The sequence below is a fragment of the Rhinopithecus roxellana genome, chromosome 11 (assembly GCF_007565055.1).
Source record: "Rhinopithecus roxellana isolate Shanxi Qingling chromosome 11, ASM756505v1, whole genome shotgun sequence".
In the NCBI taxonomy this organism is placed as follows: domain Eukaryota; kingdom Metazoa; phylum Chordata; class Mammalia; order Primates; family Cercopithecidae; genus Rhinopithecus; species Rhinopithecus roxellana.
Window position 1 is genome coordinate 28,349,057 of NC_044559.1, and position 23,323 is coordinate 28,372,379.

Consider the following 23,323-nt stretch of genomic DNA (forward strand, 5'->3'; position numbering starts at 1 on the left):
GTCATTGTAACCTTTTTCCTCTGGCTGAATAAATGTGTTATCTTTATTAACATGTATAACCTTGAACTTGTTGCCAAAAATTGAGTTTTGTGAAATTGTCAGTTGGATTACTCTATTACTGTACCTAGGGTTATAAAGTATTTTAACAAATACCTCATTTGGTTTTTGTCACATCTCTAGATGAAGTTTAAAATGAAAGATCAGTTTCTGGCTAGGTGTGGTGACTCATGCCTGCAAATCCAAGCACTTTGGGAGGCCAAGATGGGAGGATTGCTTGAGGCCAGGAGTTTGAGACCAGCATGGGTAACAGTGAGAACCCATCTCTAAAACTTAAAAATTAGCTGGCTGGGCGTGGTAGCTCATGCCTATAATTCCAGCATTTTGAGAGGCCGAGGTGGGGAGATCACCTGAGGTTAGGAGTTTGAGACCAGCCTAACCAACATGGCGAAACCCTATCTCTACTAAAAATACAAAAATTAGCTGGACGTGGTGGTGGGCACCTGTAATCCCAGCTACTTGGGAGGCTGAGGCAGGAGAGTTGTTTAAACCCAGGAGGCGGAGGTTGCAGTGAGCTGCGATTGCATCATTGCACTCCAGCTACTCAGGAGGCAGAGGCAGGAGGATTGCTCAAGCCCAGGAGCTTGAGGCTTCAGTGAGCTGTGATGGCGCCACTGCGCTCCAGCGGTTGCCTGAAGCCAGGAATGGCACCATGCCCTGTGGTGAACGTTGAATTTATAAATTAGGCACAGGGAGAGGTTAACAACAATAACAGAATAGAACAGTTGTAACAGGGCACTGTAATAAGTTACGTGAATTTTGGTCTCTCGAAGTTCCGTGATATTTTTGGACCTTGGTTGAGTGAAGGTAACTGAAACCAAAAGGCGAGACCTTGGGTAAGGGGCACTCCTGTGTACTGTGTTTCAGTGAAAAAGACAGCACTTGATCTCACATCTTTTTTTTTTTTTTTCTTTTTTTTGAGGCGGAGTCTCGCTCTGTCGCCCAGGCTGGAGTGCAGTGGCCGGATCTCAGCTCACTGCAAGCTCCGCCTCCCAGGTTTACGCCATTCTCCTGCCTCAGCCTCCCGAGTAGCTGGGAGTACAAGCGCCCGCCACCTCGCCCGGCTAGTTTTTTTTTTTTTTTTTTTTTTTTTTTTAGTAGAGACGGGGTTTCACCATGTTAGCCAGGATGGTCTCGATCTCCTGACCTCGTGATCCGCCCGTCTCGGCCTCCCAAAGTGCTGGGATTACAGGCTTGAGCCACCGCACCTGGCTGATCTCACATCTTTTAAACTAAAACAGACTAATTATATTTCCTTAAAATTTTAGGTTCTTCACGTACGGTAATTTTCCATTAGAACAGCATCTGAAACAAATTCATGAGGAAGCACTGAGCAAATTCCAGAAAATCGAACCAAGCACCACGGTGCCAGCTCAGACACCCTGGGACAAGCCTGTGAGTGCCCCACCGTGTTTGTGTCCTGCCTGGTAAATATGTTGACATGAGGACTTGGACTGGGTGTTCATGATGGGATTTCAGAGGCTGTCATGGCCGGTACAGAGTATGGGAGATCTTTTCAAACCAAAAGAATAGTTGTTTGTTTGAAAAGAAAGTTAACTTAGCGGAAAGCATGTTTCGGTCCATTTTGTGTTTCCAGATAACGTAGAGTAGTTAACAACTGTCAGACACTATGCCGACTCATAAGGTCACGTCATTTTACAGAGGGAATTCCAGATAACATGTGGCCCGGATTCATTTGCTACAGATCCCTCTAAACAAACAACCGTCAGCGTTAGCTTCCTCTTACCGGAGTAAGTATATGCTGTCAAAGCTCATACAAGACAAAAACATGAGGAAAATATTCCTATTAGAAGGTTCAGAAGTGAGTTCTACAATTGAATGTAAATTAATACACAGTTAGGATTCAGGGGTTAAGTGGATTTTAGGAATAGAAAACAAAATGTCAAAGTTTTTAATAACATCCGAAATGGTTTTTGAGGAAAATCATTTTTGATAGCCCTCCGGAAGAAAAGTAATTTACTTATTGTATTTCAAAGCTTTCTTCCTACAGAGAAAAGACTGCCTCAGACCAGCCATTGCTCACATTTTGAGGTCACAGGTCCCTTTGAGTGTGAGAATGGTACTATGAACACGCACCTCGGCAAAATATACCACATACAAAACTTTGTAATTCCGGTGGTTTCACGAGAGTAGGTCAGAACCGTGCCGGGGGGGTGTTCAGGAAGGGAAGGCTCTGGGCCCTCCTGTGCTCAGCCTGCAGCTCTGTGGCTGGCACCTCTCCTGGCTTGTTCCTTGTCTCCTTAATGGTGCTGCCACTGTGCCTGTCATTTAAATCACGTGTGGAAAGTGCCTGGCAGGCTGTCACATGGTGAGCATTTCATGTGCAGTGAAGTTAATTTTATGGTTTGTGCCCCCCTCAAAAATCCCAGTATTTAAGGGAAATTCTCTTTTGCTCATAAAATTGTTAAAATAAATGTTGAAATGCAAGAATTTCTGGAAAGATGTGTAGTGATTCTAAATAAAATGTGCATAAGGGCCAATAATTTTCCCTTTTCTCTTACGTTCCTTTCCTTTTTTTTTTTCCAATGCAGCATCACCGACACATTTGAAGCCTTCACATTAAGTCTTCTGTCTTCACTCTTGACTTCTGGGCCCAATTCTCCCTTTTACAAAGCCTTGATTGAATCTGGCCTTGGCACAGACTTTTCTCCTGATGTTGGGTGAGTTTATGATTAGATTAGATCAGTAGTTCTCATTGGTTGGGGGCAGTTTTGCTCCTTCACCTCCACACCCTGTCCCCGCCCCACACTTGACAATATCTGGACCATTTTTGGATTTTTGATTGCTAATAACTGGAAGATGGTGGACCAGGAAGTTGCTGAGTGTCTCATGGTGCACAGGATGGCCGCCCCCATCAGGGAGCTCTGGATGAGATCCTGGATCCAGTGCCAGCCATTTCTGTCCCTTTAAGGGGGCGTTCGTCCAAAATAAAACACCCAGCACAAAGGCAGCTTTTCCAGGGCCTCAGAATGTCATGCTGTTGTCTCTTACATGTCAGGTCATTAAGTATTAGGAATCTTTAAAATGTTGTAAAACTCAGCAGTTCTGTTTTGGTATTTATCCTGCCATAACTCAAAAGTTTAAATTTAATTTTTTTAAAAAAAGATGTAAAAATGACAAAGATGTACATGGAACCAATTACTTGAGAACACTGCTTGAATGCACTTTTCAGTGGAGGGGCTGGAGTTTGAAGCGCTTCATTCTGATCTTTAAATCAAGAATATTACGAGGGCATGATGAATGCGCCTGGATTCCAGTGCATCATTTCTGGTTTTGTCTTCTAGATATAATGGCTACACAAGGGAGGCCTACTTCAGTGTCGGCCTCCAAGGGATTGCGGAGAAAGACATTGAGACAGTCAGAAGCCTCGTAGACAGAACGATTGATGAAGTAGTTGAGTGAGTGTGGCTTATTTGTAACAATCTGCTTTCGTTCCTCATTTCTGCGTGCTTTTTGGGAGGAGCTGAGCCTGATCCATTGGGCCTTTCCCTCTCTGTCATATAATATGCATTTGTTCATATTTAGTTGTTTAAATGTTATCTCTGCTACCGTTTATTTCTAAAACTCTTCTACATCTTAGGTTTTTGTTTTGTTTTGAGACAGGGTCTCGCTTTGTCACCGAGCCTGATGTGCAGTGGCGTGATCTCAGCTCACTGCATTTTCCTCCCCTACCAGGCTCAGGTGATCCTCCCACCTCAGCCTCCCAAGTTGCTGGAACTAGGGTGCACACCACCATGCCCAGCTAATTTTTGTATGTTAGAGATGGGCTTTCTCTATGTTGCCCAGGCTGGTCTTAAACTCCTGGCCTCAAGCAGTCCTCCTGCCTTGGCCTCCCAAAGTGCTGGGATTACAAGCATGAACCATTGTGTCTGGCCCATCTTTGTTCTTCATTGTATTCTTTAGGAAAGGATTTGAAGATGATCAAATTGAGGCTTTACTTCATAAAATTGAAATACAGATGAAACATCAGTCTACCAGCTTTGGGCTGATGCTGACATCAGTAAGTGATAACAACAAATTTACTTTTACAATAGGCGTTTTGTCTTGTTACTAGCTTAATTGGCTTTTTGACATTTTTCTGTGAAATAGATCACTTTAAATGGGTAAGCATTTATGACTAGTAATTTGCTGGTTATTTCCTAAACGCTATTTCAGCCTGTGGTTTTATTGTATTAGAACAAAATAGAGCTAAAGTAAGTTTGTTTGTTTCTCCATCCAAATAATTATATGACTTTTGTTATAAACAATCATCTGTGGTATATTTAAACATAGAAACTAGGATCTTAATATCAAGTCTGGGCTGTTTGTGGAGGTTGTACTGTGTGGTACCAGCTGCATTGTGGATGTGGAAATCTTCCTTCCAGTACATAGCTTCTTGCTGGAACCACGACGGGGACCCTGTGGAGCTCCTGAAGTTGGGAAATCAGTTGGCTAAATTCAGACAGTGCCTGCAGGAAAATCCAAAATTTTTGCAAGAAAAAGTAAAACAGTATTTTAAGGTAAGAAAGTTGGATAATTCATTTCTCTAATTTTGAAGTTGAATTTTATACTAATGAAAGGAATATTAGGAACATAATCTATACATTTAAGTAATTTGTTAATGGGTGACTTAATTTCTAATTAAAAATTTAAATGCTTACATTATTTTCCAGATTGTAATGCAAGTTGATAATTTTTTTAGATGAATGTGTGCATTTTCAGTATGTGAATATATGTATGTTTATGTGTGTGAACAAAATATTTGCATATATTGTTCTTTTATTAGTAGAAGAATATAAAATAGGAGAACAGTCACCCAAATGTAATGAATCTTCTGGTTTTCATGAGTGAATACTTTTGATGCTTGTGCGTTTGTTTTCTCAGATTTTTGGGCAGTTGTGCTTGGTTGCCTGTTCCTTGCTTTGTACTCATTATTATGGTAGAACTTTAAAAAAGTGTTCCCATGGTGGGAAAGACTGTTGTCTACTTTGAAGGGGAACTCTCCAGTAGGTTCCGTTGCTTTAGGCATGAGATACGATTTAATAACATGACTTGCAGTTTCTCTCAGCTATTGTAAGTTATTTTCCATGAACTTTCTGGTGTCTTCTAGTTATCTTACCTCTGTAGTATTTTATATGGGAGCATTGTGTGCATGTGTAGTTTTTTTTTTTTTTTTTTTTTGAGACGGAGTCTCGCTGTGTCGCCCAGGCTGGAGTGCAGTGGCCGGATCTCAGCTCACTGCAAGCTCCGCCTCCCGGGTTTACGCCATTCTCCTGCCTCAGCCTCCCAAGTAGCTGGGACTACAGGCGCCCGCCACCTCGCCCGGCTAGATTTTTGTATTTTTTAGTAGAGACGGGGTTTCACCGTGTTAGCCAGGATGGTCTCGATCTCCTGACCTCGTGATCCGCCCATCTCGGCCTCCCAAAGTGCTGGGATTACAGGCTTGAGCCACCGCGCCCGGCCGCATGTGTAGTTTTTTTAATTGTTAAGGAAAGTACATGAAATAACCTAATGTTTATTTTTATATTACATCAACATGTGTTTTGTTCTAATTTATAAAGTATTGAATGGGAAATATAGTTCTAGCCTTTTAGAAGTTAATAGTAGAATGAACACTAGACAAAAAATAGAATTCTGTATTAACTTCAATTTAGTGCCAATATCCATAGTACTTAAAAGTGGAAAGCTTTTTACAACTAAGATGTAGTGAAAATGTTTAGTATTGATATGTTTAAGACCTAATGACCATAATAATAATAGTAGAATAATAGCATTCATGAATTCTGTAACTACTACACAGGCAGGTATGGTGGTAAGCGTTTTATAAGACTTGTGTACTTTCATCGACAAAACAACTCTTGAGGTTCGTTCTATTATTACTATTTTTAAAGTGGGAAAGTGGAACCACAGGACCAAGAACACACCAGCAGAAGCTTGTTGAGTGTTAGGTTGTAATAAGATCTTGTTTTCACTTGGCTTTTGTTGTTGCTGTGGTTGCTGCAGAATAACCAGCATAAGCTGACTTTATCGATGAGGCCAGATGACAAGTATCATGAGAAGCAGGCACAAGTGGAAGCCACGAAGCTCAAGCAGAAAGTCAAGGCTCTGTCCCCCGGAGACAGGCAGCAGATCTACGAGAAAGGTCAGAGGCTTCCTTCCGAGCCGGCGAGGCCTGACCTGCACTCAGGCCGAGTGCACTTGTTAGTGAGTTGATAGTTGGAGACAGGTATTATTTCAACCAGCAGGTGTCCACTGGGCACCGACAGAGCTCACGTCGGTGCAGTGGGTTCAGATAATTTCGGAAAATTGCCCTCATAGCTCAGGAGGAAGGCAGGAATCACTGAAAAGAAGTAGCTTGGAAAGATGTATTTATTTTACAGATTTTGTAAATACTTTGTATTTATCAGGTGCCATAAAATGCCAGTACCATTGTTATGTTGCAGTGCGTGTTGCATGGCCTGTGGGCAGAGTGGACAGTGAGAGCTGTCTGTTGGGAAGAGGCCTGTCTCAGGCATAGAGGGGGTGTGTCAGCCGCAGAGCAGCACCAGGATTCTGTGGGAGAGGCGTGGGGCACACAGGGATGGTGGAGCAGTGAGCATGGAGGGAGGACAGCGTGTGTGGGGGAGACAGGTGTACCCGGTGGCCCTGGGGAGGGCCTGTGTGGAAGACGGGGAGCACACGGGTGCTTCATGGATTAAGGCAGGAGAACTGCCAGGTCAGTGAGCAGCGTAGCAGCAGCCTCATTTGGGATAGTTTTGCAGAAAAATAGAGAAATTGGATGGAGAAAACTGCTGAGAGGCAGGGGATTTTGGCAGCGGCTGCGGGAGCGGCTGCAGGAGTGAAGGAAGGGAGGAGGCCACGGGAGAGAAGGGGACCCAGATGGATTCTCACAGGTAGTTCGGCCTCTGGGAAAAATTTGCAAAAGTGGTGTCTGATCAAGGCCCGTATTCAGAATACACGAAAAACGAACAATTCAGCCATGAGAGCACACAAGCCAATTAACGCATGGGCAGAATATTCTGACAGGTGTCATCGAAGAGATCCTAATGGCAACTAGGCACATAAGTCATTACGTGGAAATAATCTCATTACTTTCTTAGGGAAATGTATCATAATTATCAGGAAAATGCAGATGAAAACTACAGTGATATACCATTATACACCTACTAGAATGACTAGCAGTTTAAAAATTACTGCTGGCACCAAACGTCGTCAGTCCTGAGAGACAGTGGGAATGCTCAAACGCTGCCAAAGGAGCCAAACTGGTGTGGCCACCTAGGAAACAGGATCACAGTTCTCACAGGGCCAGCCAACATGCACGGACCAGGAATGCCCCGCTCCTAACGTTCCTTCCAGAGAAATGGAAACAGGTATCCACACAAAACTTGAAACAACCCAGACTTCCATCAACACATACATTTCTTACAAAGAAATGCCACTAGCTGCGAAGGAGCACGACAATGATGCACCCTTGGTATTGGTGCGTCTCAGAAACTTCCCACAAAGGGAAAGAAGCCAGGAGCCAGGTGACATACCGAGACCATTCATGGGAAGCCGTGGATGTGGCAAAGCTGCAGGGACAGAGAGCAGATGAGAAGTGCTGGAGGCCCAGGGTTGGGGGTTGGTTGACTGTAGGCGGGATGGGAGAGTTTTGGGGGTGCTAGAAAGGCCCAGTACTGTGATGTGGTGGCTTCATAACTTGCCACATTTTTCAGAACTCACTAAATTGTGTCTTTAAAATTATGAATATTATTGCTTGTAAGTTATGTATTAATAAAGCCTTTTAAAAATATATGCAACACACACACACACACACACACACACACTTTTCCTGTTAAAACTAGTTGGGGCCGGGCGCAGTGGCTCACACCTGTAATCCCAGCACTTTGGGAGGCCGAGGAGGGCAGATCACAAGGTCAGGAGATTGAAACCTGGCTAACGCGGTGAAACCCCGTCTCTACTAAAAATACAAAAAATGAGCCGGGCGTGGTGGCAGGCACCTGTAGTCCCAGCTACTTGGGAGGCTGAGGCAGGAGAATGGCGTGAACCCGGGAGGCAGAGCTTGCAGCGAGACAAGATCATGCCACTGCACTCCAGCCCGGGTGACAGCGAGGCTCTGCCTCAAAAAAAAAAAAAAAAAAGCTAGTTGGGCTGGGATTCTGTGAGAAATTGTCAGGCTTGTCAGGAGGTAAGAGTGGACGTTAGGTGCAGTGTAAGTGACTTCATTTTGATCATGCTAAGGTTGAAGTTATATCATGTAGTAAAAGAAAAATTAATGTCAACTTGTAATCTGTTCTTATTCTTTCTATCTGAATTCTTGTTTAGAGACAACTGTTTTAAGCTGTTTTTTCTTTGAACCTTAGTCTTTTTTTTTAAGCTCTGTTTTGTGATAATTGACAAGCTCCAATCTTCCCACTTTTAACTAGTTATTCGTGAGTACACAAGATAATTCCATGAGTAGGCAACAGGTTGTACGTTTCCTAAATTACTTCAGATTCGTTGGCCTGACCTCAGAGCTGTGCTTTAAGAAAACCCAGTACACTGTAGTCCAAACCAGTAGGTTAATGAGCAGTGCTCACACTACAGAGTTCTCCTTTACACACTCACTGTAGAGCTCCTTTAGAGGAGGGCACAGTGCTAGTGCATTGAATGGTTATTTCAGGTCAGGAAGTCTTCAAGTGTGCACGGCAGTGTTAGGATTCTGAATTAAAAGCCAATCTGTAGAGAACAGCAATGCAGAAAAGGTGAATGGGAAACTAGTAAAAGCTTGAATCTTCTGATTTCTGGTCTTGTGTGTGTCTTAAGCACTGTGAAGGGTAAAGCCTCCACCATCAGGGAGTGTGTGATGTGCTGAAAGGAAACAGAAGAGAAGGTGCCGGAGGCTTTTTCTACCCACTGTGAGTGAGTGTGTTCAGAGAAGGAGCTCTGGGATGTCAGGGTAGCTGTGGCGTGCTCTAGTGCAGGTGGGCCCAGGAACCACGGGGAAGGCCGGGGAAGGGAAGAGGCAGGAGGGAGCTTCCTGGCAAAGCCACAGATTACAAAACCTCCGAGTGGCATGAGGTCGGGAAAGTCAAGATGTTAGGTAGGTGGCGAGCCGGCAGGGGAAGCCTGCAGAGCCCGGGTCTGAGCTCCTTGCCACTGGGAGCCTGGGCTCCAGATGCCTCTGGGAGCAGGGGTGGTTGTTGATGGCAGTTGCAGCTCCAGAGGTGGGCGGAAGGGCTGGAGCCCACGGTGGGGCACCTGTGGAGGGGCGACACTGCCTGAGATACTCACTGTGCCCCAAGGTCCTGTGTCTGAGTGCGTGCCACGCTCTCGGGGTACTTCAGAAGGTGGAAATGGAACGGGGGGAGGTCGGCCCAGCAGGCACCAGGAGTGCTGTCTGCGGGGACTGAGTTAAAGCGGGAACTCGGCACAGCCCTCCCTGGGAGCCGTGGAATCATGCACTCGTGTACGTGCTTGGCCCGGTGTAGCACTGGGAAGCCACTCCACTGATGGCCATCAGGGCGGGGGGCACGCCTGGGTCTTAGGATCTTCCGCATAGGCTGTGGCTCGGTGGAGGGGTCTGCTGTAAAGGTGCTGCCTCCCTCATGGATGAATGGACTGTCAGGCCCAGGAAGTGTCTTTCTAAGCACCACTGTAATTTGTGTGATTTATGTGATTGTGTAAGTCTTTTGTTGAAATTAGTGAAAATGAAACAACAGAAAACGAGTATAGGGCCAGGTGCGGTGACTCATGCCTGGAATCCCAGCACTTTGGGAGGCCAAGGTGGGAGGATCACTTGAGGTCAGGAGTTTGAGATAGCCTGGGCAACATGGCAAAACCTCGTCTCTACAAAAAAAAACAACAAAAAAAATTAGTCACGAGGCTAGGGCGGGAGGATCACTTGAGCCCAGGAGGCAGAGGCTGCAGTGAGCTGAGATGGTGCCACTGTACTCCAGCCTGGGTGACAGAGCCAGGCCCTGTCTCAAAAAAGTATAAAGATCACTAAATGTCAGTCCAACAAGAAGTGGTTTGAAAACTCTGAAAACAAGTTGAATCTACTTAATGTAAACTTTGGAGGGGTGCAGGAGAAGCTTCTTGAGCAAACCACCACTCCCCAGCAGAACTGTTCAGTAATTGAAAATGAGAATTAGGAAAAGGGCTACCCACTAAGGAGGTTATTAGTGCATCTAAATCTGGTCAGCCTGGAAATAGGAGATATTTTGCAAACCATAGTGCTCCTGTACTCCTCACTCTTGGCATGGACGGCTAATTCTGGATGTAAGATAACATAGGAGATAAGTTGCATCAATCCTTTTAATTATGGCCCTGAATATTCCTTTTTCTTGTTTCTTTTTTAGGTTTAGAATTACGGACTCAACAAAGCAAACCTCAAGATGCCTCTTGTCTGCCAGCGTTGAAAGTTTCAGATATTGAGCCCACCATACCTGTCACAGAGTTGGACGTGGTCCTGACAGGTCACTGTGAACACTACGCTTTTCCCGGGTCTCGGGGTCCTTGGGGAAATTAAATATCACTCCTCACAGAAGCAGTAGAATCACGTCTTGGAGGTTTTCCCTGAAACACTTGAGCAGCCCTGTGCATTCACAGTCTTGCCGTATACGTGTCTTCTACCTTGTTCCTAACTCTTGGTGGTGATAGACCCATTCACTCAGTTAAGAACCTGTGTGTGTTCCTGAGAGGGGTTTGATAGGGCGCTCTGATTTCCTGCTTCTAGAATCAAATGAGGATTTGGGTTATGCTGTGACTGTATTAAGTGCAGTTTAAAAAATAGAGGCATCCGGCCGGGCGCGGTGGCTCAAGCCTGTAATCCCAGCACTTTGGGAGGCCGAGACGGGTGGATCACGAGGTCAGGAGATCGAGACCATCCTGGCTAACAAGGTGAAACCCCGTCTCTACTAAAAAATACAAAAAATTAGCTGGGCGAGATGGCGGGCGCCTGTAGTCCCAGCTACTCGGGAGGCTGAGGCAGGAGAATGGCTTAAACCCGGGAGGCGGAGCTTACAGTGAGCCGAGATCGCGCCACTGCACTCCAGCCTGGGTGACAGAGCAAGACTCCGTCTCAAAAAAAAAAAAAAAATAGAGGCATCCTCAGAGCCCTTTGTCCCAACTGTTTACCCTGCCATCAGCATGGAGGAAGCAGAGGGATGAGATCCCCCGGAAAGGTGGGTGTTGAGTTGAAAGGGAGTTGGAGGCCAAGTTTATCCCCCTGCTGTGTCCTGGCATTTCATTCTGTGACACGTTTTGTTCCATGACATGTTTCGTTCCGTGGCACCTTTCATTCTGTGGTACTTTTTGTTCCATGGTCTGTCACTGCTTTTGAGTTCTCAGGGTGCCTCCTTTCTCTCTCGCTCCTGGCTGGTAGCTGGAGAGGCGTCTTTGGGGTAACCTCACCTGGGACGATGTTGATGCTGAGCTTACCAGCAGGTGTGGCTGGACGTGACTGAGCTGAGGGCAGCAGCTCTCACTTGCACCTCGAGGACGGGGATGGGATTTCACCCTGGGCATCCCTGAGTCCTGTGAAGCGTCTCCAGCCCGCCTTTTGTCTTCTGACAGCGCTTGTCGTGTTTATATCCTCTTTATTTTCGTGTGCACGCGCGCATGTGAGTGGAAATCGAGGCTGACATCCCTCTGATCTGTTAACCCTGGCAGTTTTTGTCTGAATCTCATTAAGTGTTCGCTAAGAGTGAGAATAAATCAGTCATCCTTCTGTGCCTTGGTCCCTCCGCTGGTCTAGGGCGCTCTGCTAGGTAGGGACCTATGTATGAAGCTGAATGCCCAGCCCACCCCTCAAGAGGTCAGAAAGAGTGGGTGGGGGACACCAGGAGCCTTGTTTGGGGCCCTGGGACAGCCTTTTGTTGTGGGGCCAGAAGGTGGCAGGGCCTGTTGGGAAAGATGAGCAGCACTGAGGACGGGTGCGACATGGGCCCGGGGTTCTTGGGGGCACCTGGTTGGAGTTCTCTCTGGTTAACGGGGAGAGGTTGGGTAACTGGAACTTGCAGTTATGAGACCAGAAGGTCGTGGTTCCGTCCTTCCTTTCCCTTTCCTTGGAGAGCGTGGGTTGCTTTACTATTGAAGACAGTTCCAGTTTTTTATCATGAAAATACAATAGGGAGGTTTATGTAAACTCTAGTACAAGTCTTAAACCTCCATGCTTGAAAAGTAATAAATAGTGTTTTTTAAATATTATAAGTGGTTAAAATTTTACTGGCAACAATAAAAATGAAATCCTTTTTGTTTTTCTAGCTGGAGATATCCCTGTTCAGTACTGCGCCCAGCCCACCAATGGCATGGTGTATTTCCGGGCCTTCTCCAGCCTGAACACACTCCCCGAGGAGCTGAGGCCCTATGTGCCCCTCTTCTGCAGCGTCCTCACCAAGTACGAGTCGCAACACACCCTTGTGTGTCTTACTAACATCTGCTTTGTGTGCATATCTGTTGTTCTAATGCATCAGTAGGAATTACCTTCAGTGAATCACAGCTTACAATGTTAGTGTGTGAGTATGGTGTACAACATATTGGTTTAGAATTTTTTATGAAAGTAACATTTTCTTACTATATTACATTGAAATATTTATGAATCTACGGTATAATGTAAGGATATACTTAGAGATGTCTATCTTAACATGTGAATCTGTGAAGCTTTGGAAAGGACTGATGGTTTAATCCGGAAGTGTGAGTAATTGGATGTGCCTGCTGCCCGCGTTGCTCCTCCTCCGAGCTGACCTGTAGTTGCTGGCATCCTCCCTAGGTGGGGTGTGCACAGGTCTGGGAACACACACACGAGTACCCACATCAACACTTGACCTTTTGCCCAGCTCTGCTGTGGCCGAGGTTGCAGGACAAGCAGTAGACAGGGCTGTGGGCTCCCGTTCCTATCCAGGATAATAGGGCGACACGGAACCCTGCAGCCAGCTTCAGAGACCACTGCCCAACCTAACATGCACCTGAGGTCTTCCCTTTGTGGAGATTGAAGTTGTCTGCGTGCTGCAGAAAGCTACATGGCTGTGACACCTTCTGCACCCTGGCTGAGGGTCCACTGAGATGGAAAAATGTCTTCATGGTTTTGAAAGTTCCCTGCTTTTCTTTTAAATATAGCTGCCACTGTTCATCCTTTTGTAGCCGTTTAGAAAACACCTCATGGTCATTCCCTTGACTCAGTTATTTCTGGCATTAGCACTGTCACTGTGAATGTTTCTTTCACAAGCATGAGTGCTGAGAGGAAAGTACTTTTCTTAAAAATTTAAAAAGTCTTTAGCCTTTGGACTCCCTCGCCCAGGCTATCAGACATTTGAGCAAAGGAAGCATGTATCACAGTGATCTGGGCGAAGAGAGTAGGGAGTACTCATAAAACATTTATTGAAAAGCTTACAACTGGAAATGCATATTTTAGAATGTTGTTTAGAGTGCAGACACTGGCCACCCAAGTGTCTTGTACCTCTGGACGCTGACTTCCCAGGCGGGGGAAACGGGTGTCTTCCCTGGGGGAGGGGACGCGTGAACTCTAGAGGGCTTGATGACCTTCGAACTGTGAAGAGGTTGGCAAAGCTGCAGTTAATTAATGGCAGCAACTTGTGATTCAAGATGCACGGTTTTAAAAATGATTCGGTAAGGACTGCCTTGTAATCGGGGCTGTGCTCTGCTGTGTCAGGCTGGGCTGCGGCCTTCTTGACTACCGGAAGCAGGCTCAGCAGATAGAACTGAAGACCGGTGGGATGAGCGCTTCTCCCCACGTGCTCCCGGACGACTCGCACATGGACACCTACGAGCAGGTAGCCTGTGACCGTCAGATGACAGCTGCGGTGGGAAGCTTTTCTCCAGTGTCTGTCACTGTTTGATTCGACCCTAATTCCTTTCTTCTGTGTTTTCTTTGGTTCAGGGTGTGCTTTTCTCCTCTCTCTGCCTGGATCGAAACCTGCCAGACATGATGCATCTGTGGAGTGAAATATTTAACAAGTAACTTTATTGGCAAGAGTTGTCCATTCTTGGGGTGTACTAGAGATCTTCATTTGAAGTACTTTAAAATAGTCTTACTTGTGTGTGTTGTTGATTTGCAAGTCTGACTTTTATTTGTAGTTCATATGGACTTACAAAATTTCTTTGGTCATTAAAGTAGTCTGCAAACTTATACTTAATCAACTTTCCATGATATTGAAGAGACGTGATGAATGGGTCTCGAGGAATTTCTTCTTCTCCTTTTTCCATAGCCCGTGTTTTGAAGAAGAGGAGCACTTCAAGGTGCTGGTGAAGATGACCGCCCAGGAGCTCGCCAATGGAATTCCCGACTCTGGACACCTGTACGCGTCCATCAGGGCAGGCCGGACCCTCACACCTGCAGGGGACCTGCAGGAGACCTTCAGCGGGATGGATCAGGTAAGAAGCTTGGAAGGAACCTCTGTTATTCTGGTTTAGCCACATATTCCAGAGTTACTGATTTCTTTGGGAATACATTAACTTATGTCCCAGAAATGCTAACTTTCTAACTGACCAAATATGGGGAAGAATTGGTTGGTTTTAACTCATCTTCCTCTTTGTACCACCCTGCACCCCAGTTCCAGCCCTCAAGCCACACACTCGCACACATAACCCCTGCCGAAGCAGGGTTCTGATGTCACGGGTGCTTGGTTCAGAGTGAGCGGGTCTGTCGTGGCCTCTGCCTCCCTCTCTCTGAGCGAGCTTCCTCTGGGTCTGTCATGGCCTCTGCCTCTGAGCGAGCTTCCTCTGGGTCTGTCGTGGCCTCTGCCTCTCTATGAGCGAGCTTTCTCTGGCTCAGGTGCGACTGATGAAGAGGATTGCAGAAATGACAGACATCAAACCTATCCTGAGGAAGCTGCCGCGTATCAAGAAACACCTGTTAAATTGTGATAATATGAGGTGCATTTGTGATTTGTTTCTAAATATTTTATGATTCATTCTATTAAGCATAATTTTTAGGTATTTTTTACTTGTAAAGGTAAAGGTTACAGAATTTATTGTAGTTGTCAAGTGTTCTAATAAGCTAAGAAAAAAATAGTTGAAGCTTATTAAAAGTTGTAGGAGATGGGGAAGAAAGCAGGCTAATTTTGTTCTAGAAGTGCAAATAGGTTGAGAGCAGTAGTTATGTTGCTTCCAAAAGCAAATGGTCTGTAACTGAGATATCCGTAAGGGTGAGCTTGCCGAAGGTCAGAGTAAAAGTACAGTTTCTTACATAATTCTGTGATGCTTTGAGGAAATATCTGGCAGCTCAGTCCTATACCTGCAGTTGGCCTTATGTACCCTCAGGTGTGTGAGCATGAATGAAGTTTAAAAATGATTGACAGTTTTATTTTCAGCATCTTATTGTCAGTGACATTGATGTATTCGTCAGTACTTAACAAGAAAATGTTTGCTGAAGTCACCTGTCCTTCTTCACAAGAGTCCTGATGCCTTTTCCCAGTCATGTCTTGCGAATCCCTGGCAGATTCTACAGGGCGGTCTGTGGGTGGGCAGAGGTGAAGCCTGGCGATCAGGGGCTCTTGGCATTGGGCTCAGGCTGGCCTGGCTTCTGGTGCCAGGCCAGCACTCACGCTTGCACCTAGGAGGTCCTGGGCAGCTGACCCACTGGGGTCTTCTGCTTCCTCCTCCATAAAACCTTCCTTTGCAGGTTTATTTTAAGGAATAAAAGAATATCTGCAAGGCAGCATACATGCCTGGGATATAGTTAGTATTAATATAGTGGTACCTGCTGTTACTTTAACTAGAGTAAGTTTAGGATTTACAGCCAAAAGGAAAAAATATACACTCTGTCAATACACTAGAGTTCAAGTAGATTTCATATGATAGTAGTATTTGTAATTCTGTAGAATTTGGGAGAGTTCTGTTTTCATATAACTTTGAGAGCATGGTAATTTTTTGCACTTTATAATGTTCTGCTTTAACAACCAGTTCACGTTTTCAAATTGATGACTTCTGGACAGTAATTTTAAAAGTTGTCAGTGTTTTGATAGTGTAATTCCGAAGGCATGGTTAGCAGATCTTAGTAGTCTCTGTATTGTCTTTGCTCTTCGGAAGAACAAGAGTTTAGGGTCTCAGGCTCTGCCTCTGGACGGCTTCATTAGCTGCCACACTGAACTGTGCAGAAGTCTCTTGATAACCTGAAGCACTGCAGAGCAGGGAGGCGGCTGTGGTATTTCCACATTTGGCTACTGTTTCTTTTAACACTTTGAACATGATTTTCTATAAAACCAACATTATTGAGTTATTATACAAAATGTGATGAATTACTAAAACTGTTTTTTCTAACAGTGGTTTTATGTATACGTAATTTTTAAAACAGGTGTTCAGTGAATGCGACTCCTCAGCAGATGTCTCAGACAGAAAAGGTGGTCGAAGACTTCCTTAGAAGCATCGGTCGGAGTAAGAAGGAACGGAGGCCTGTGCGCCCACACACGGTCGAGGTATGCACTGATGGTGGTGCTGGCGCCCGCTGAGCGCCTGGCAGGTGCCAGGAACAGCTGTCGTGTTTTACACGTATTAACTCAATTCTCAGAACAGTCCAGCGTGTCGGGGTTCATATCCCCCGTTACGCAGATGAAGAAACTAAGGTTCAGGAGGATTAAATATCTTGTCCAGTGTTGGCCCAGTTAAGTGAGTTCAGACTCTGCGGTGTGGCCTTAGATGCTGCACTCACTTCTGTGCCTTGCAGTGAGTAAGTAGTCTGGTAGGAAAACAGACTTCGACTGGGATATGCTGGCATAAGAATGGCCCAAAACCATGGCCTGAAGAAGGCTGCTTTACTGCTGTTTCTATGACTCATGAATCCATGGATTAGACATAGAACAGTGATGATGGTGATAACTAATTTAGTAAATTTGATTAACTTACAAAGAGAATTGTAGTCTAGTTCATGGATGTCAGTAGAGAAGCCATGCTCCTCAGTGGAGGAGGTTGGCGCTCACGTCTTCTCCTTTGGTGTCTCCGTATCCCTGGTTCAGTTCTAGGTGTGGTGTCTGGCCTCTGGGAGTGAAGCCCATGGGAGGTGGCCTCCTGCTGCTCCAGGCCCCTCTGCCTGCAGCGCTTTCACTTTATGTGTCCTCTTGATTTCACAGATTAATGACAAGAAAGTGCAGAAAGAAAGCTTAAAATATTTTCATTGTACTGTATAACAAGGCTACCTTTTGACTGTCTGAAAATTTATTTTAAAATTTTCTTAATTTCTTTTATTCACTTTTTTTTTTAGTTTTTGTTATTTTGAGACAGGGTCTCACTCTGGCACCCAGGCTGGAGTGCAGTGGTGCCATTACAACTAGCTGCAGCCATGACCTGGGCTCAAGTGATCCTCCAGTCTCAGCCTCCCAAGTGGCTGGGGCTATAGGTGTGCACCACTGTGCCCAGCTAATTTTTAAAAATTTTTTGTTGAGATGGGGGCTTACTACATTGCCCAGGCTGGTCTCAAACTCCTGGACTCAAGCAGTTCTCCCACCTCAGCCTCCAAAGTGCTGGCATTCTAGGCATGAGCCACTGTGCCCAGCCTATTTTTATTTTCTATCCTTTTTTTTTAAGCGTTTATTATTTAAAACACTTAAACAAGTCTGCCCTAACACTTGTTATTAGCTCTGTGAATTTTATAAACTCTGTTCCTTCTTATATATTTCAAGTGAGTTCTGAATTTTTGTCTTTTCTCTTGGAAACTTGATTTTCAGAAACCTGTGCCCAGCAGCTCTGGTGGAGATGCCCCCGTTCTCCACGGCTCCCAGATCATTAGGAAGCTGGTCATGGTAAGAAGCACAGGCGATCTGGGTTCCCAGCAGGTGGGTGCTTCCCTCCACGGCTGTGTCTGCCGCTGATGGTGAACGTTCCTCCGTCCGCCTGTCCGTGGGGCTGGCGTGTCCCTAGACTTGCGAGTTCAGTGCATCCTTCGTCAGTGCCATCCTGAGCCTTTTCTCTCTGAGACAGTGCCGAGTGAAGGCCCTGGTGGGAGTGTGTCCTCCTGTGCCAAGGAGGTGCGGGCCCTGGTGCGGGGTGCATCTTCCCTGTGCCCAGGAAGAGGGCTACTGCTCCGGGCGGTCTCCTCCTGGGCAACTCGCCCTCCTTGGAACATAGCTCCTGAGCCAAGCCGACTCCAGTGGGGCAGCCTGACAGACCCTTTCCCCACTCAGCCTGGTGCTGATGCTGTTTGGTTTGGTTCCTTGTGGAGGAGAGTGATTTAACGTATTCCTGTGGTATAATATGATATGAAATATAAATATGTAACTATAAGTGGTGTAGAATGAAATGTTTTTAATTGAACAGTATACTTTAAAGCATCACGTTAAGATTGGAAGACTTCATGTCAGTTTTACAGTGAGAAATAGTGTGGAGCGACGTAACTGCAGTGCCTTGCTCTTGCGTCCCAGCACCTGGCTGCAGACTGTCATGGAGATGGGACCCCTGAGATGGGTCCAGTCCCAGCATCGTGGGTGGTGCATGGCAGCACGGCCGCCTCTGACCACACGTTGTCCCTCAGGAACCCACCTTCAAGCCCTGGCAGATGAAGACTCACTTCCTGATGCCCTTCCCGGTGAATTATGTGGGCGAATGCATCCGAACTGTCCCCTACACGGACCCAGATCATGCCAGGTAGGAGGGTGGAGGTCAGGACCTCTCAGGCCTGAGCCTTACAGAAGCAGCTTGTCAAGCCTGTTCGAGTTCACAGGGCACGTTTTAGCACAGGAAAAGTCTGCGCTGACTCTGAGTGTTGGACCTGGGGCTATGTGAGTCTATGAGCGGCCCTCTTTAAACAGCAGAGTCTTGATGAACAAAGGCCCAGCCTTAGAGCCATTTTTGTAAACAATTTCTATTATTGAGTCCTATAAACAAAACAGATATCTATGACCCTAAACACAGACTCCTTTCAAAATGCCCCATGTACTCATCTCATCTCTAGGTAAAAATTGAATGAATTTAGGCTGAGACCTCTGATAAACGTGGTAGATGAAACCTTCGTGAGGACAGATGCATGGAACGACAGCAAAGGCAGATCAAGACACGAAGCCGCAAGGGAGAGTGGGAGGTGACCCAGGCAGGCATGGGGGCTGCAGGAGAACCTCATGAGCCAGACTGTGGGTGGGTGGGTAGGGCCTGACCCGGGGCCACAGAGGGACAGGGCGGTGGGGAGAAACCAAGTGGTCCTGCAGAGCCCTCCAGATGGCAGGGCCGGAGGCCGCCTCACAGTCCCTCTGAGGAGTTTGCCTCCCCTGTCTCCTCACACAAGTCAGAAGCTCAGGGAAGGAGGCCCTGGGTTGAGCGGCCGAAGCCACAGCCAGAGTGAGGTCAGGCTGAGAGTGAGGTCAGGCCGAGAGTGAGGGTCAGAGTGGCGTGGGGCGAGGGAGTTTGCTGCCTACGGACTGGCCTTCCAGCCCCTTCTTCTGAAGTGTGGCTGCCCCTCAGCTGCATTCATCCCATCTGTGGAAACTGGCCAGACCAGGCGGACAGACCCACAGACATGCACCTTTGGGGACCCATCAGTTGGGTGTGGATGACACAGATCTGTGCAAACATGTTATATCCTGGAAATTCACTTCCTGTATCCTTGTCCCAGGCAGCTACCCCCATGAGGGACTAAACCAAGGAGGAGACCCCCAGGGTCTGGCTCCAACCTCGCTGGTCCCAAATGATGGCGCCCCAGCCACCCGAGTGGTAGAGAGAGGAAGGCAGGCTTAGGCCTGGGCAATCTAGAAGGAGCCAGGCCTCCAGGGTGCATGTGTGTCACAGCAGGGCCACAGATGGGGAGGTGTGTAGCCAGGCAGGAGGAAATGTGGGGCTGCAGTGGGGGCCCAGAAAGAGCTCCTCTGTAGAAAAGAGGTATGTGGTCAGCTCTTTTGTTCATTTATTTCTGTATTTGTAGAAGATAAACAGATCTATCTGCTGTGCCAGCAGAAGAGTGGTGTCTGTTTCCACCATCCAATAGGAAAATGTAGACAGAAAACACTCAAAATGTGGAGGTTCCCCCTGGGCCAGGGGGATCCTAGATCTTTTATTCCTTGTTTTTCGTATTTTATAATCATTCAACAGTGAGCATGTGTTTTAAATATACAAGTAATAGAAATTTCTCAAGAAGGAGGATGCATGGATGGATGGAACGCCATCCCTGCTGGTGCTTGTAGAGGCTCCGTCCCCCAGGGTCTGGCTCCAACCTCCCTGGTCCCAACTGACGGCGCCCCAGCCACCCGAGTGGTGCTGGGTTTCTCCTGGAGGCCCACACGAGATGGTCGTGACTTCTCCCAGCACAGCCCCTGGGAACACGCCCACTCCTTCCTTGATTGCCCACCTGGCCTATTTGACTCCCTTCATCTGCTTTAGGAAATGGCAGATCTGTGGAAGTGGTGACCTGGGGCTGATCTCGCCATGGGCGTCTTTAAGGAGCCTGTGTCTTTGCTGCAGACGCTACCATCATTGTCTGCCCTGCCTTCTGTCGGAGGTGGATGTGTTCTAGAATCATCTAGAATGTGATGTCACCATTCGCAGTGGAAGGCAGAGGAGATCAGCCCCGTTCCTAGAAATGTGCTTTATCGGAGAGTGTGTGTTTTCTTAAGGGATTCCTATACTCAAAGAGTTTGACTTCAGTTTCCTTTTTTTTCCATATTCTGATGTGAGACATTTAAATAAATGTTCATTTGCACATTTGCCTTTACAATAGAAATTACCTCTTTCTACTTCACCAGATTTTAAAAATGCCACATATGCATTGGAACAAGTTAAGCAGTGCGGTGCTGGAAGTGTTAAGATTCCCTCCCCACCACCACTCCCTTCAACCCTGTAATCCAAGCCAACTGCTTGAAAATTGTGTTTCCTTGTGCTTTTTAGTTTTTGTTAATTAAAAAGAAAATCTCATGCCTGTAAGCCCAGCACTTTGAAGGCAGGAGGATCCCTTGAAGCCAGGTGTTTAAGACCAGCCTGGGCAACAAAACTAGACCCTGCCTCTACAAAAACTGTAAAAACAGGCGTGGTGGCACGCATCTGTAGGCTTAGCTACTCAGGAGACTGTGGTGGGAGGATCCCTTGAGCCCAGGAGTTCAAGGCTGCAGTGAGCTGCGATTGCACTTATGCACTCCAGCCTGGCGACAGAGCAGGACCCCATCTCTTAAAAAACAAGACCAAAAAAATGGGACCATAATTTATGTGGCATTATTGTACAACTTGATTTTATTTTCATTTTCACGTAATCCAATAATTACTTCATTGTCTATGCTTTTTATCAGCCATGGTGTTTATAACTTGCATTTTTTCATCATTCATTTCAGTCTTAAAATCCTTGCACGTTTGATGACTGCTAAATTCCTGCATACAGAAATTCGAGAAAAAGGTGGCGCTTACGGTGGAGGCGCAAAACTCAGCCACAGTGGGGTTTTCACCCTTTACTCTTACAGGTGAGATTTGCTCTAGTTCACACATTGGGACGCACATGGTGTTTTAGTCTCCTACTCATGATTATCAGTGTCATTTTCTTCTACTGCAGTGAACTTTAGACAACTGTGTGCTACTTTTCACTTCGCGAGCACTTAGCCACACCCAGCAATGTCCTTTCTGGTGCAAGGATTGGGGCCAGCAGCCTAAACGGGAAGCATTCTGCCTTCAGTAAACCCTGGCTTAAGCCGGCATATTTTGGCAGAACACGGTAGTGCCTCCATCCATAGTTTTGCTTTCCACGGTTTACTACCCACAGTCACCCTCGGTCTGAAAATATTAAATGGAAAGTTCCAGGCATAAACACTTCCTAAGTTTTAAATTGTACACCATTCTTCTAAGCAGTGGGATGAAAGCTGACGCTGTCTACGCTACCTGCCTGTTGGTCACTCAGTAGCCGTCTAGGCCATCAGATACACTGTGGGTATCCAAGAGCTTCTGTTCACAGAACCCTTGTTTTACTTAGCATAACTTTTATTACAGTATAATTGTTGTATTTTGTTAATATCTTGCTGCACCTAATCTATAAACTTTTTCATAGGCATAGGAAAAAAACACAGTATCCATAGTGGCTGTCTGAGGTTGCAACCCTGTTCTGGGGGTCCTGGAACACAGGCCCCAGGTGAGGGGCTGAGATACAGCCTGAGAGCATTCTTAGCTCATTTCAGTTGGAGGTGCCTGATGTGGATGCAGTTCTGTTAGCTTTCATAAACATAACACCGTTACTCTAAAACAATGAATTCTTAATTGTCTATAGCTTTGCTGCCCAAGAGAACATGTATTATAACACTTTTTAAGAAGGAGCTGGCCAGGCGTGGTGGCAAGTGCCTGTGGTCCTAGCTACAGGAGGCTAAGGCGGGAGGATCCCTTGAGCCTAGGGAGGTTGAAGCTGCAGTGAGCAGATTGCGCCACCGCACGCCAACCTGGGCGACAGAGTGAGACCCTGTCTCGTGGATGCAGAGATAGATTAGGTAGGTAGGTAGGCAGGCAGGCAGGCAGGCATGTAGGTAGAGAAGTCGGTAGTCATTGCCACCCTGCCTAGTTCTCCCCCCTTGCTGTCCTGGAAGCCACTCTTCTAGACAAGGATGGGGAAGCAGCTCACAGCCCCTCTGCAGCTCTGAGTCAGGGTGAAGGGAGGACTGGGCTCTTTCCATTTACACAAAGGGAAGTCTGGATCGGCCCCTCAGGCAGATTCCTGTACTACCCTGGGTGTGCCCTTAAGGGAGATGAAAGGAAAACCTTTGTTTGCTTAATTTTTCCACGTGAGTCTTCTGTAATTTCCTTGTCATCTTGACCTGCCCCCACCCTCCACATCTTTCCTCTCCTGATGAGGTCACAGACAGGTGTATTTAAATAATCTGGGGAGGACATTATGCAGACAGACCTTGTTTAAGAGGGAGAACGTGTTGAAAGTCTTATGTGATGGGATTTAAATTTCCACTGAGGGTAATTGAGCAATTTGTCAGTGGGCTGTTTGGACTAGATCAGGTGTAAAATAGAGCTGTTTACCCATAGAAGATGTTGAACTGTTAAGTCACAGGTTTGTCATAAACTTGTCCATTGGTAAAATGTTTGCCTGTTTATTTCTCTGGGTTTCCTAGGGACCCAAATACAATAGAGACGCTCCAATCTTTTGGAAAGGCTGTTGACTGGGCAAAGTCTGGAAAATTCACGCAGCAAGATATCGACGAAGCCAAACTTTCTGTCTTCTCAACCGTAGATGCTCCTGTCGCTCCTTCAGACAAAGGTATTGTGAGTATAACAGTGAGAATCTCAGTCCACAGCCTCACAGATGACGTTGCTATTTTCTGAGTTCTCGTGCACAGGCAGGAGCACCAGCTTCTGGCGCCTCCATCCTTGCCTG

General features: G+C 46.3%; 1 protein-coding gene across 1 annotated transcript in view; it reads left to right on the plus strand.

Moving 5' to 3' along the window:
* The window catches only part of PITRM1 (pitrilysin metallopeptidase 1), a 36,757-nt gene that overhangs the window by 12,391 nt on the left and 1,043 nt on the right, over nt 1-23,323 (plus strand). Inside the window, 18 exon segments of the mRNA XM_030940760.1 lie at nt 1,326-1,452; nt 1,720-1,808; nt 2,610-2,738; nt 3,363-3,476; nt 3,982-4,078; nt 4,443-4,577; nt 6,061-6,199; nt 10,398-10,514; nt 12,304-12,436; nt 13,709-13,829; nt 13,937-14,013; nt 14,265-14,430; nt 14,831-14,931; nt 16,352-16,472; nt 17,718-17,792; nt 18,521-18,633; nt 21,297-21,422; nt 23,061-23,206. Of these exon segments, the coding sequence (XP_030796620.1) occupies nt 1,326-1,452; nt 1,720-1,808; nt 2,610-2,738; nt 3,363-3,476; nt 3,982-4,078; nt 4,443-4,577; nt 6,061-6,199; nt 10,398-10,514; nt 12,304-12,436; nt 13,709-13,829; nt 13,937-14,013; nt 14,265-14,430; nt 14,831-14,931; nt 16,352-16,472; nt 17,718-17,792; nt 18,521-18,633; nt 21,297-21,422; nt 23,061-23,206 (2,126 nt within the window).